Raw genomic sequence first — 15,228 nt, forward strand, 5'->3', positions numbered from 1 at the left:
CACAGATTTTCGTGGAGTCTAATTTTCATTGTTTGAGGAAAATCTCTTGGTTCCTGGGGATTTTATTTCGTTGATGCAAAATTGTTGTGTAGTTCATGTATAGAACATTTTACATTTCGTCGTGGACATTAATTCGTGGGTCTCTTCATACCATGAAAACAACGAAAATTACCCCCATACCCCGAAAATTTGTGCTTTCACAGTGAACAGAGCCACCATTGGCTCCAGACGCCTAGGTAACTTTAAGAACATGGTATAATAAGTAACAGACTGGAAAATCCATTACCTGACAGGTGCTTTAAAACGAATAGGGGCTCTGAACACGAAAAAATACATAACTGGAAATGCTTATTCCTACATGGGTCTTGAAACCTGACTCTCTTTCAGAGGTCTATATTTGCTTTGCCCACAATTTGTATTTACAATGGCCTTCTGAGTTGGATTACCTTTGTATGATTTATATACACAATTAAAGAAATTTCTATTGAAAAAATATTACTCTGTCAAATCCAAAATGGACTTATAGAATCAGTTGTCGTAAACAGATATTATTTTTGTCTTCTATTAATAAATATTGCAAATAAAATTGAATTTTTGATTGTTCTTTTCAATGAAGCATTAGATTTGGGACACCCATTTCCTGGACATAATCCAATCTGGTATTAGGGCATGGATGACTCCACACATCATTAGAAACACATGAAAGATTCACGCTACCACAGTTATAATTTATTTCGTAACATTTAAACAATATTGCACATTCAGCAGAATCATAAAACAATGTATGATATTAAAAGCAACATATCTTGGTTATCGGAGATATATCTGGACTCAGGTCCTCTGGTGGACGTACAGGATTGCTCTGAAAATCACTGTATACCAGTTGTCATTTAACCTTTCTAAATTCCACAGACATAACCTCGATGTCCTTTGGAAAGGTTAATCCCTTGTTTTTGTAATGACTTTCGATTTTCTTTAGTAGAACGTCCACCATAAATTGTGCGTTTTTCATGATGAAATCGTGCTGAAAAAAATAATTACTGAGTTCATCATGACATTATAATGTACTGTCCATTCACCTTTATTTGGTTAATGTGATAAGCAAGCTGTTAACAAATCATAATTTGATACGACAATATTCAATTTCTGTGAAATCTATCACAAGAGCATAACAAGAAGGAAACCCCGTAAAACATAACACAACATTGACAATTCCACTTTCGATGTATGTTATGTTAGTAAATATCACAGGATTATCAAATGCTGTTCTCTTAAGTTATCATATTAAGTACAATGTATGTCTTGTTGATATGTTGTAACTCATATTAGGGCAATTCTTAACACGATACCCTTTAAGGTACAGGTATATGAATCTTAATGGGCAAATTACTCTAAACAGAAAATCCATTGAGGAAGACTTGCAATGTATAATGCTTTGATTCAATTTCTTTTGCCAATATGATGAAGAGAGAGAAAGGTACAAGTACTAGTAGCCTGATTTTACAAGGCTGTGTTACTGTAGTTTTCTATTCTATATCCGTTTAAGTAACTACTGTTGGATGGACTGGTAGATAAAAAAATCTTAATAATACACAGAGCTCTCTCTACAGCAAGCGAGATGAGATATTGAGTTAACTAGACTAAATTACAAAATGATTTCTCATTTGCCTTCAAGCTTGTGCGCCACCTCCCTTCAATATTAATCTAGAATGAAAAAGGATAATATATTTCATCGCCTGATATTTGGATAGTATTTGCTCAAACTCCTCTGTTCATTCATTAGAGCAATCGAAAGGTCACCAGACTCGAACATTACTCAAACGATTATTTTGTAAACTAGTGGTAATATTCGGCATTAGGTGTCGTCGTTACCACTGATGTCGGATTTAATTCAATTGATATCGATGCTGATGTAATCAACTGTCAAATGACGTTAACGATTGTATACTGTGGTCTAATTTTCTGTGGTACTACATCAGATACACACAATTTGTTGAGAATACAATGTTCAACAAAATTCACTTAACCGGGTCTCTGATGAGACTGCAGCCCTACTGATTTCTATCATCGTGGAAGAGAACTTGATACAATATTTTTAAATAATAAGTTTTACGATTAAATAATCATGTTTCCTGATGTTTCCTTGAAATCGGAATCAAAGCTGTGAAAGCAACAGAATTTAAAAAAAAAACAAAAGGTCCATGGGCCACATCCCTCAATTGAGTAACTTTGGCCATGCTATTCTTAACAAGATTTCCCATTTGTAAAACCTATTATGACCCTGCCCTACCACCATGGGTCATTATTTGGAAAATGTAGAATCTACACTACCCCCAGGATACTTCAACATTAGTTTCAACTTTTCTGTCCCAGTGGTTTTTAAGAGTTCTTATGAGAAGATTTTAAAGATTTTTCTTAGTATATATTTCAATATAAAAATTGGATTTCTTATTGTGGCCCAGCCCTACCCCCCGGGGGTCATGATTCAAACAATTTAGACTCTACACTACCCCAGGATGTTTCCATATATTACGTTTCAGCTTTTCTGGCCCACTGGTTCATGAGAAGATCCTTAAAGATTTTTCCTATATATTCCAATGTAAAACTTATATTCCCCATTGTAGCTCCATCCTAATTTATATAACCCCGGGGATCAGGATTTTAACAATTTAGAATTTATACATGTACTACCCAAGCATGCTTCAACATTAATTTCAGCTTTTCTGACCCAGTGGTTCTTGACAAGAAGATTTTTAAAGAATTTTCCTGTATATTTCAATGTAAAACTTGGATTCCCTATTGTGGCCCCGCCCTACCCCGTGGAGTCATGATTTTAATAATTTAGAATCAACACTACCCCAAGATGATTCCAAATAAGTTTCAGCTTTTCTGGTTCAGTGGTTTTTGAGAAGAAGATTTTTTAATGCCCCCACCCTATTTTTGTCTTTTCTTGATTATCTCCACATGTAAGGGGACATGGCCCTTCATTTTAACAATTCAAACTCCCTTCAACCAAGTTTGGTTAAAATTGGCCTAGTGGTTCTTGAGAAGAAGTTGAAAATGTGAAAAGTTTACAGATGGATGGTCAGACGGACAACAGGCGATCAGAAAAGCTCACTTGAGCTTTCAGCTCAAGTTGGCTAAAAATCATTCCTCGATTTTTTTTAAACATACAATTATTTGGGGAAGTTGTGCCCCTACTTTAGGAAAAATGGAAAGGGTGGATCATGCATCATGCCCCTCTCTGTCCCACGCAAGATCCTGACAAGAATAATATTGGAAAGACTCAAATATGCTGTAGAAAAACGACTTCGTCAAGAACAGGCAGACTAAAGATAGGATAAGTCTTGTACACAACAGATTGCCACTCTACGTATAATAATCAGTCAACAGAGTGGCAGTGAACACTATATCTGAACTTTATAGACTTTGAAAAGTTAAGGTCTTTGATAGTGTTGATTAAAAAGTCATCTGGAAACTACTCCAGCGTTATGGAACACCACCTATCTTCATCAACCTCATACAACAATTGTATGACAAGGCTACATGCCTAGTCCTCCACAATGGAAAGCTTACAGAAGCGTTTGAGGTGCCGACAGGGGTGAGACAAGGATGTCCACATTCACTGATAATTATCATAGTGGTACTGGACTGGATCATGCAGAAAACTACTCGAGGGGCAAGACGGGAGTCCAATGGATTTTCACTCAGTGTTTGGAAAACCTCGACTTTGCTGATGATCTATGCCTAATGTCCCAAAAATTTGACCATATGCAACTCAGGACAAATAGGCTTGCACAGGAAGTAGCAAAGACAGGTCTACACGTCAATACTGCCAAGACAGAGGTGATGCGACTCCACAACAAACAGCAAACACCAATCATGCTTGGAAAGCATAAATTCAAAGATGTAGACTCCTTTACATGTACGTACATATGTACGTAGGCAGCAACGTCACAGCCACTGGTGAAACAGATGGAGACATAAAAGCAAGAATTAATATAAATGCAAGACAGATCTTTATCAACCTCAAGCCTGTGTGGAGTTCAACAGCACGTACTGTCCACACACATAAAACTACGTATCTACAACACCAATGTTAATCTACGCTCCTCTATGGGTCTGAAACATGGAGAGTTACCAAAACCACCTCCAGCAAACTACAAACTTTCATAAACAGATGTCTGCGCCACATACTAAACATAAGATGGCCAGAAAATATAAACAACAAGAAGCTACGGAAAACAACAAACAAAGACCCAATCACTCCGCAATAGCCCATAGAAACTGGCGGTGGATTGGGCATACTCTCCAAAACAATCGGGAGACATTACACGACACACACTCGAAAGGAACCTCCAAGGCAAACATCGATTTGGGCGTCCCAGGACAACTTGGCGAAGGTCATGTGAAGAGGAAATCAGACAGTGTGAAGATACACGTAGCTGGGAACAATTGAAAAAAGCTGCTCAAAACAGTGCGATAAAGGAGTGTTGCCGAGGTCCTATGTTCCACCGTGTTTGTCCAATGATAAGAAAATTGCTTTAAAAAATTTCCTAGGATTTTTAAAATCATAATTTCTTTTTCCATGATGGGAAATTACTAAAATATAGAAATTGAATCTGCTTTTTATACTGTATGTAGGTACATTTTCGCCCCCGTTCTATTTTCGCCCCTTTCGTCGTTGTCACATCACAAGTGGGTGAATTTAAAAAGGGCACCCCAAATTCAAAGAACAGAGTATAAATTCTTCAACAGAACTTGGACTGGACGAATTCAAAATGGGGCAAATTTGTAAGCAAGTGTAAAAGGGTGAAAATAACACCGGGGGAAAATAATCCGGTATACAGTAAATTTAAAGCTACAGGCATTCTGCAAATAAAATCATCTTCAAGTCATAAATAGTTTTAATAAAAACCTTAGATGCACTTGTCTTAAAACCTGCATCAAGCAACTTGATAAAAACTTGCCCAAAGCAAGTGCTTTGTTTCAAATACTTTTAAGCTGCTGGGCAGTCAGAGAGTTGCCCAGATTGCCAAAAAAAATCGGAATGGGGAGATAAAAAATCAATATGGCGAAAAAAGAGGTAAAAGTTTTCCTGCAGGAGAAATATTTTTTTTTCACTAATTGCAATAGCTTTGCTTGCATTTAACCTACAGCACTGAGGCAATAAGTAACTTTTACACCCTGTTTGTTTATACAGTCAACTACGAGATGCATTAAAAGTGACCTTTATACAGAGGTGACCGGCGGATAGAGGTTCATCTTTTTAAAAGGAACTCTGATTTGTGATTATATTTTGTATTTCACTACAAAATGTACACGAAAGTTAGGTATTGGACATTAGTGATATCAGTTATTATTTTTTTTTTTCCATAGACTTTTCTGAAACTTTTTGTGTCAAAATAAATTTAATGAATCCAAGAAAATTAATAAAATACCTGAATATTAAATCTTACAGGGTGTTGCATTCTCCCCCTTCAAAAATGAAAAATTGAAATAGATCAGAAATATAAAAGCGAGTAATTTTATTTTGCAAGTGATGCTTCAAGCAAAATGCAATAATAAATTCCTTGCATTTTATTGGGAATTTACCGTAAAATCTTAATCTTTGTCACTTCAGAGCAAAACATTTAACTTATTGCAGCAACAGCACCCATAACAATTCCAGAATTGTCTGGTTGAATGGTTACCTGTTTCATTAACACTTACCAGAACAATATCAGGTGAAAAATGTGAACCAATTCAATACTGATGTTTAAAACAAGTGCACCCCTAATGTTGGCCCTATATGTTCCTACCTCTTTACTGAATTCTGGTGATCTTAGGGAGGTTTTTATATGGTTAAGTTGTTCCTGGAATATTTCTGTTACTGCTGTAGTAATGAGAGAGTCATGGTCTGAGGAGTACATGGTCAGCAGATCTCGTGACAAACTCAGACAAGCCTTAGAGAAGTTGACGGTGTTGACTGTTAGTGATATAAAGCAATCATCTGAAATGACAATGTATTAGTTTTACTGTACTTAGCTTTGGTGCTTTTTATGAACATTTTTGGTGTCAACATTACATAGTTACTCTATGCTTACTAGATGCCGGTACATGTACACCTTGAATGCCCCTTGCAATCAAGTTCCATAACCCACCATACAACTATGTCTTGACATGTCTTCAGTTTGCTCCTCCCCTCAATAATAAGGTTTATATCAAATAATCCACTCACCATAGACATATGGTTTTAAGTCCAGCCCTGTGGATGCCACTTCCTCCACAAACTTATTACAGTCCTTCTCATTCAGGTGATTCATTGGTCTCCATTTGTCCTCCTTTATAAAAAGAAATATTTATGAATGATTGAACTGAAGATTTAAACATCAAAAGACATGCAAACACAACAAAACTGCTTGTAAAAAAACTGACACCTATATGTCAGCTCATGGCAAAGGTTGAGGTTTCTCAGATGCAAGTCAATTTCCATCTCAAGAGTTTAAAAACATTGCAAATCAAAGACAGCTTTTGTGAGTTGTCACAAGGAATACACCTCTGAAATATGAAAACCCTAACATAAAACATTCAAATTTTATGGTCAAGGCTATATTTTCCCAAAAGCTGGTCAAATTCAAAGGTTAATGTCAAAGGGTCAAAATTACCGAAGTCCACAGGAAGATCTTGTCAACTATTCAAAAGTTATGTCCAAGTTTGGAGGTCAAAATGCTGATATCCAAAGATAGTTCATCACAATGAGTTAACTATTCTCTAGGAGTTGCTACTTACAATGGCTCTAAATTTTATGCCCTCTATGATTTGATCTTTGTTTTCCATCACTGCTTTTTCAACATCATCACTTATCATATTTTCAAAACAGAAAGAAAGGTCTAGCCCAATCATTTGGAGCTGAAATTTAAAACACAAGAATTCTCAAATTAATGCACATCTTTAAAAAACTTCACTTTTCAAAAGTCACACAATGTTTCAAAAATGGTTTCATACTAAAGAACTATATGCGGTATTAACCAACATTTGCCCCCCAAAATCAAACTTTGATGGAGTAATATTTAATTAAGTCCTTAAACAGGGGAGTATATGCTGACTTCAAAGCACTGAATAATTTCATAAGTAATGACGTCATATGTACGTAATGACGTCACAAATATGACGTAAATTTCAGTTTTTTATGAATTTTGCAGAAAAATGTACATATTTCCTCGATATTTTAAATAAAAGTCACCGAGCGCATGTGTGTTCAGGATTAATATTTTGATATAATGTGTAGAATGATAATATCAATGAAATATGTCAATATTGTTCCTGAACACACATGTGCTCTATAAATTCTAAAGCTTAAATTGTTGAAATTTTGTCCATTTTGTCCTCTTTCTGAAAAAGGATATAAAATCGGACTAGTTTGTTCATAAAAACAGAAATTGTGAATACACTGCTCTGGAACTATAATATTTTCTGTTAACTTATATTTCTCGTACAATTTATTGAATTCAGCACATTTTAGGAAGTTTTCAAAATTTGACTTTTGTCAAAAACGGCAATATACCGCATATAATTTATAAAACTTTTCAACATACTTATAAGTTTAATTTGTGAACTCAATTTTAAAATAATTTAAAAATGATAGCGGTACCTCTTTACAGCTCTGTCTTACAATGCAGACACAATCTGCCATGACAGTTAAGTTTGATTTCCCTCCAAAAACCTGTCTTCTGAAAGTCTCAACAAAAGACTGCAGCTCACTCTGAGACCATACCACAAATGCTAGAATGAAAAAGAATACATGTACATTACATAGATATATCTTGAAAAAATCAAAATTTTTCATGTATACAAGTAAAAAGACATTTATAGAAATGAAACATTTGCCTATCCCTGTTGAGTGTCAAATTTCTTTAATATCACTACTTTTCAAGCACAAAATGTTAAAAATCGTATACATATATAATCAACAAATCGTCATCCACCAAATCAAATCCCAATGAATCCATCGTTTTTCTTAAAACCACCAAAATTTGACCAGATGAAAATTTGCAATTTTACAGTGTTACCTGACATGCAGCCATAGTGTTCTTGGAATGCTTTGAGAAATTCCCTGCCTGTTTCCATCAGACTTGGAAAGAAGACCCCACACAGGCGGCGTATATACAGAGTGGTGGCCCCCTCAAACTTCAGCTGGCGAATGTTATACTTGATGATGGCACTTCTGTTCTTCAGAAACAACTCACAAGCCTGGAGGAAGGAAACCATTTTAGTACATTTAGCGTATAAAGCAAGAAATATTTTTCATGTTTTCTTACTTTTGCCAAAACATTTCTTGCAAATATTACAGGTTTTTTTTGAGTGATGTGGCCCGATACTCCTAATATGATTACCTGTGCTGACTTCCCGAGTCTGATTAACTGGGCCACTGCTCGTCTTGCTGCTCTTGGCCCCCCTCTCAGGGACCTCTCTGGGGACACCTGTAGTTCACTCATCAGTCCCTCTGTCAGCTGTTTAATTCTATGGTCTATCCTTGATCTACATTATAATTACAATCATTTTTTGTATAAATTACCAATAACAAAGGATATGAAAAACCGATTTACCGGTACTTTAAATCATTTTGATTTTTATAAAGTAAAATACAGCAATCACATACCTAAATTCTTTAATGGCCGGGGCTTTAGGACAAGTAGCTAAGTACTGGTTAACTATGAAATAATGAAGTTTAATTCTACCAACTGAACAATAATATCCAAAAAAATTGTGAAATATTTTGATTATGATTAAGTAGACAGGACAACTAGCTGTGCTACGTACTTCTCTCCACCAGATCTACAGCTCCTTCAAAGTCCCTCTGAGCGATACACATATCAAGGTCTTCAGGCATTTCCTGTATCCACTCGGCACTCAGGTAGTCTGCCTCAATGGCCGACTGGGACTCACTGTCATCCTCTTCTAAGAAAGCTGTAAATATGAAAATACTCTGAACAGTATATGTAGAGGGATTGTTATGAAATACACTTCATACAAACCTGAAACACAGATAGTACTCTAAACAAAACATGAAAGACATCCAAAAAATTCAGTAAACGCTGTAATATAGAAAATAAAATAAACAGAGCATGGAGTAATTAAAAGGTCATGTCTCATATGGTTAATTCCTCACAACTACATGTATGTCTCGTATGGTTTATTCCTTAAGACACAAACAATTTTGTTCATTCCATAAAATTATGCTTATAATTTTTTGATCTTTTACATGTATTGCTTTATGATTAGATTTATTTTATTCAATCAAATTTTAGGCTGCATACAACTCTGCAGAATTTCATTTTATCAAGAAAAATAATGAAGATGAGGTAATGCACAGATTTTTTCTGGGGAATATTCTACTGCACATACAAGTACATACATAATTGCCAAACTCTATTACCTTATACATAAAACATGTAACATCTAACATGTCCAATAAGTAATAATTATAGAAATTGGCTTCCTAAACCTCTCTGAAAACTTCTGCATGAAAGGTTTTAAAACATTTTTGTGGGGATATTCATAGATGTTGACTACTCATTAGAAAAACTACCGGTACTACAGCCTCTCTATCGATCATAAATCCCAGATTTAAATGACATAAAATGAAGCTTTTTTATCATATTTGTTCAGAAAGTGATTCTTAATTAATGTTCACATTACACAACTAAGCAGTAAAAATATTCATCCAAGATTAAAAACTTTTTTTTAAGCTGAAAATATTTGACATTGTTATACCCTTATAAATATCATTCTATATATTTATTACTTATAAAAAGTCCAACAAAAGAACTGTTTATTACATCGGTCTAACAATATCACTATTGACCAGTCTTACATAAGAATTGTTAGACCACAATGTCACTCATCTGTTACGTCACAAGTAATTAATCATCGTTCAATATCAGCGACGCGAAAATAGCCGAAGATACATGAAGTTAAGAGCTACAAGAGTTGTTGCTAACAGCAAGGTAAGGAAGAAGGGAAGAGTATGTTTTGTGATAAATAATTTTTGTGACACAATAGATATATAATTGATTTTGTTCTTTCTCAGCTTGATGTTTTATATTTACTGAAGAAGCCATAATTTTCCACATAAAATAATTGATTATATAGCGTGTATTGATTAAATTGATCAATCTTGACCTGAAGGTGAAAATGTTGATGTTTTATATTTACTGAAGAAGCCATAATTTTCCACATAAAATAATTGATTATATAGTGTGTATTGATTAAATTGATCAATCTTAAGGTAGGATTCTTCTCTGGTTTCTGACTAAATGAAACATTCAAAGTATATTTGCTTATATGTCTAATATATTTAGGACTGTAAGGGATTTAGAAGACCATATTTTTCTTTCCTTATCACAATTGTACAACTTTAAATAGAAATGGTAAACTGCGTTTGAAAAATAGCAGGGACTATATTTTTGGCAGAATGGTGGCGTATGAAAATATCTTCTTTTCTGTCTCTCAAAATTAATAGAACAACGAATTATGTTATAATTTTTAGACAATCAAAGACTTGCAGAAATTTTCAAATGTAAGTTAGATTAATAATAAGGAACTAAACTTTCAAAATATATCAAATTAATATGATTTTTCAAACAAACTAGAACTATGTTAGCTTTTAAATGCTTCCAATCAAAGTACAGAGTTGAGCCAAAAATCCATTAAAACTATTTTTTCTCTTTTAGTAAACGATCAAAACTTTTTATTTTTGTGTCATTTTGTACATTTATAAGACTACTTTATTATATGTAAAAATAAGAAAAAGTTAAAGATAGGAAGCATATAAAAATAACTAACATATCCTGAAAAAAATTAGAAAAACAGAGAAAATTCGGATTAGCCAATATCCAGTTTAGTTAAATTATTTATGTAAATTTGGTAATATCATGCTATAGACCCGATATAGCAAAATCTTTTTATGCCAAAAGAACAATCTTTAAACTTTTGAAATAGAAGTAAGCATAACATGATTAGCAACAGTATTTTTTTATTCATAATGTCATGGAAAAAGATAATGACCTTGACCTGACCTTGCCTCTTATATAAAATGGTCAAATCTAATCTCACTGATACTATCACTTACTGATATTGTCTTCTTGATTCTGTGAAAATTTCATTAATTTTTAAATACAAGAAATATGAGAAGAATCCTACCTTAAGTGAGCAGTGAAGGGTATAACAAAACATTTATAGACATTTATAGACTGGGATTCGGGCAACATATGATTTGTTAAAAAAATGTTGCCCTTGGCCTTTTTTAAGGTCCAACAAATCATATGCTGCCCTCATACCCAGTCAATAACTGTATAGTATTGAGTAAGCTCTGTGGTAAATACATGTATACATACGATTTTTCTCCTCTACTGCAGTAGCCGCCTGGGCCAGAGCCTGCTGCTCCATAGCCTCTTTTTTCTGTTTGTCTCGAGCTGCCTTCTTCTTCTTAGACTCTTCTAAAATGTCTAGCCACTGTCTCTGTAACATAAACCAAAAACATACAGGTCTAACAGCTGTCTCTATAACATAAACCATACAAATACAGGTCCAGCCACTTTCACTGTTACAAAAAACACATAGAGAGCTAAATGGAATAAACTGAAACAAATCTTAACAACTCTTAACAGACACAGTTCTACATGTAGACATATATGTGATAAAGTTATAACATGAAATAACTTACAGCAAAAACTCTTATCAATGGAAAATTCATTTGAAAAACTTCATACAATGAAGTAAAGAAAGATGAAGCAATTATAAATATCCATCATATACTGCACATAAGCGAAGTGTCTAGAACTGGTAATTAGGTATTTAGATCTTCCAACCTTAGACTTGGAACTGTCTGCTTGGTACATTTTGGAGTCTGGAAACATCAGTATCTTGAAGGCATTTTTGTTTGGACCCGCATCTCTTACATTGACCACAGCTAAACTGTCCAATTCGTACAGGCCCTGGAATCGATACCTAACTGGACCACGCCTAGAAAAAGTAAAAATAATATAGAATATTGTGATCTGAAACGAAATATGTTGCACAATCTCTTTCTTAATATATGTGAAAGTCTCTTTTGAAATACTTTTATTAAATGATTTACAGATAGCATAAAAAGTTTACACTCATTACTGTAGCAGATGTAGTATGATGGCACTAGAATACATAATAATTTATGTAAAAAATCTTTTGTTGTGTAGATACAAATCCATGACAAATAAAATAATTTCTAGCATTGACTATTTATATAATAGAGTTGTGTTTTGCATGCACTATGCCTTAATAGTAGTCAGGGTTTGACACATGGTGCACAAGCCGGAGGCGATTGCACTATGTGTAGCAGGTGCAAAACACAACACTATTGTTATTATTATGCTGACTGTTGTTACTGTATAAAAACGGCAATTTTAGAAGAATTATTTTGTTAATTTTTAATCTTAAGTGTAAAATATTTGAAACTAAGTTTATATACATCATAGTTCAATACTAGAGAATGGCGTTTGTGGCAAATCCATGACGCATCGGATTGATAATAATTTCTAACATTGCTATTGCATTATTTCCTCTTACGCTATATAAATCCTTAGAACACTATGCGAGAATAGTAGGGTATGGGTTATATAGAGACAAACTGACAGGAAGCATAGTAATGCATTATTTCATCCAGACCTCACCTATTTGGGAGCCATGATGCAATCATCAGACTGTCATTGAGTAAAAAACAGTGAACTTTCTGCACTGCTGTAAGAGATTCTGGATCAAGTTCAACAAGGTCACCATTGTGTATCAGTTGTCTGCCTGGGACTTCTGTGACACTCTACACAATGCATAAAGAATGATACAAATGTTTCTCATATCATCAAATATGAAGAAAATAAACTGCATTATGATTTTTGATTTAATTTTGAGTAAAAAAGGAAGTTTATTTATTTGTTGAATATTATCTTTTAGAGTTCAAGTGCTTTTTAATAATACAGATAACATATATAAAAAGGCAAAATGCGCAATATTATGTAGAATTTACCGAGCAGCCTTCAACCTTCTCCAAAAGGAAGGCCAGATTTTTCCGTGTTTCTTCTTCTGGATTTTCATCTTCTTCTTTCACTGTTGGCTCCTCCACAATAGCTGTTAAAAGAAGGGGTACTGATTCATTCCATTAAAGACATTGTAATTAAAGAGGTTGATTAATGCCAATGAAGTCTTTATGACAACAAGAAATAAAAAAAAAAATTATACATGGCAATCAGAGCAATCATTTAATTTATTATGTAATGATATTATAAGATATCACTTTTCATAAGCCTCATTGTGTGAAATAACTTATACCTGGTCTAATTATAATTTTTCAAAACTCTGTTCCAAGAACGACTACTCTGTAACACTGGACATACATGTAACCTCTAGATCTGAATCGAATCATCTTAGGTATACATGTACTCTGTGTCTTTTACAAGGCTTCTGATTTATTTTTACTACTCAGTAGTGACTAGTTCATACCTCTGTCACTGACCAGGGACATCTCCATCATGGATGACATCAGACTCTTCTGTTCTGTCAGCATGTGACTTAGCTGGTACATCTCACCCTCCAAAACTGATTAAAAGAACATGTATTAATATGTAAATATAAAAATGATATACAAATGTCATGATGTGTTTTGTCAGTCAGTTCTAACTTTCCCATTATTTTACATTTGTAATTTACATGTACTCATTAATGAAGTTTCAGAATCAATTCTTTTTGTATTAAAATTTAATCAAATAATATCTGTTTAAGGGTTATATATATATTTTTTTTTACATTGTTTCCAAGACATAATTTAAATGGATCTCAAAAAGCTTGAAAATAAAGGTGACTGGACATTTGTAATGCAAGTGTTCGATTAGTCCTAAATGTCTGACGTTTTCCAGGCTTTTATTTACGATTTTGATATTTTACATGCCAGGAAAACATCAGAACCAGCGCCATTATGAAGACTGGAAATTTCACTGTCTCCAACCGGAGTTCATTTTCGATACTTGTGAACCATTCTATATGCCGGAATTGGAATTTATCAATAGCTCCAATCCTCTAGTACTCACCAATATCAATGAAAAGAAAATATCACTCCATCTTTCGTTAAAGGACTTGCACGATTTTTAAATGCACAAAATGAAGACAAATCTTGACAGTCTGATAAAATATTTTCAGCGAAATGTAAATTTTATAAATGAACCATAAGAAACGATATTGGTAAGTACTAAAAGTATTGTACTATTGATAACTTGTGAGTTTGGCATTTAATTTGGTTCACAAGTATCTAAAATCATCTGATAATGCTGCCTCCAGTTGAAGGTGTCGAGTTCCCAGTTTTTGTAATGGTGCCGGTTCTGACGTTTTCCTGGCACTTAAAATATTAAAATTGAAAAAAACCCTGAAAACGTCAGATACTTTGGACTAGACAGTGTTCAATGAGCTAAATATTCAACATGCAGACTTACTGGAAATTTCTTTAGCAGTCTCAATGAACTGTGAGTAGTTTTTGTAGACATTTTTCTTCAGTGAGTGAGCTGTTTCATCGGCCAGAATTTGCACTTTCTGCTTCATTGTCAGCAGTTCCTCTTCTCCATTCTGTGACAACTTGCTGACAACTGAAACAATTATAAACAAAACCATGTTATTTTAATTCATCAGAATGATGTTTATGAATGTGACCTAGACTGATTGAAAATTCACGTGTAATGTTGTTTGCAACTTAAAATATAATCTATGTGTATATTATTTACTATGCACTAGGAGAAAAAATGCAACGGACCTGACCAGTTATACTGTAAATCAGTCAAAGGAAATTCGAATTATGACACACCCCACTGACTGATATTTACAACCTTCGCTATAACTTCAACTTAACAATAAAAAAGTTTTTCGACGGAACTTACAATTATCTGGATCAAACCCTTGACTTGATAAAACCCTGGCCAGACCATGACTGGGCTCTGCCAACCCAGTCATCTTTGGTTTCTTTCTCAGTTTCTGTCACTGACACTGTCAGATTCCAGATTCTGGTCAAAATATAGCCTAATAAACAAACCGTGAACGATATTCATTCCGTGCCAATTAAATAATCAATTTTAAAAATATAATTTAATTTTAAAAACATTGTTACAATATCATACAACATTTCTATTCAATTTTTATATATCAATTTTCAAGATGAAAATGAGAGAGAGA

At 33.9% G+C, this 15,228-nt stretch overlaps 1 protein-coding gene across 1 annotated transcript; it reads right to left on the minus strand.

Moving 5' to 3' along the window:
• Positions 1-707: 707 nt before the first annotated feature.
• Positions 708-15,088, minus strand: LOC134275810 (exocyst complex component 8-like). The gene is made up of 16 exons (XM_062758103.1): positions 14,937-15,088; positions 14,499-14,648; positions 13,516-13,611; positions 13,043-13,143; positions 12,693-12,835; positions 11,853-12,006; positions 11,379-11,502; positions 8,803-8,949; positions 8,642-8,693; positions 8,376-8,520; positions 8,052-8,232; positions 7,634-7,764; positions 6,772-6,891; positions 6,221-6,323; positions 5,802-5,992; positions 708-1,024 (listed from the first exon to the last, which is right to left on the minus strand). Exons 1-16 carry the CDS (start codon positions 15,007-15,009, stop codon positions 887-889), a joined length of 2,049 nt encoding a protein of 682 aa, XP_062614087.1. The 5' UTR covers positions 15,010-15,088; the 3' UTR covers positions 708-886.
• Between the last annotated feature and the right edge of the window lie 140 nt (positions 15,089-15,228).

This window comes from Saccostrea cucullata, unplaced genomic scaffold (genome assembly GCF_032062105.1).
Source record: "Saccostrea cucullata isolate Sc308-1 unplaced genomic scaffold, CSIRO_AGI_Scuc_v1 ctg880, whole genome shotgun sequence".
NCBI lineage: Eukaryota > Metazoa > Mollusca > Bivalvia > Ostreida > Ostreidae > Saccostrea > Saccostrea cuccullata.

Coding starts and splice junctions, on each gene's coding strand:
- LOC134275810 (XM_062758103.1), bottom strand. CDS start 15,009: ATGACTGGGTTGGCAGAGCCCAGTCATGGTCTGGCCAGGGTTTTATCA. Junction 5,993..6,220: donor CTTAAAACCATATGTCTATG/GTGAGTGGATTA, acceptor TTGTCATTTCAG/ATGATTGCTTTATATCACTA. Junction 1,025..5,801: donor CACCAGAATTCAGTAAAGAG/GTAGGAACATAT, acceptor TATTTTTTTCAG/CACGATTTCATCATGAAAAA.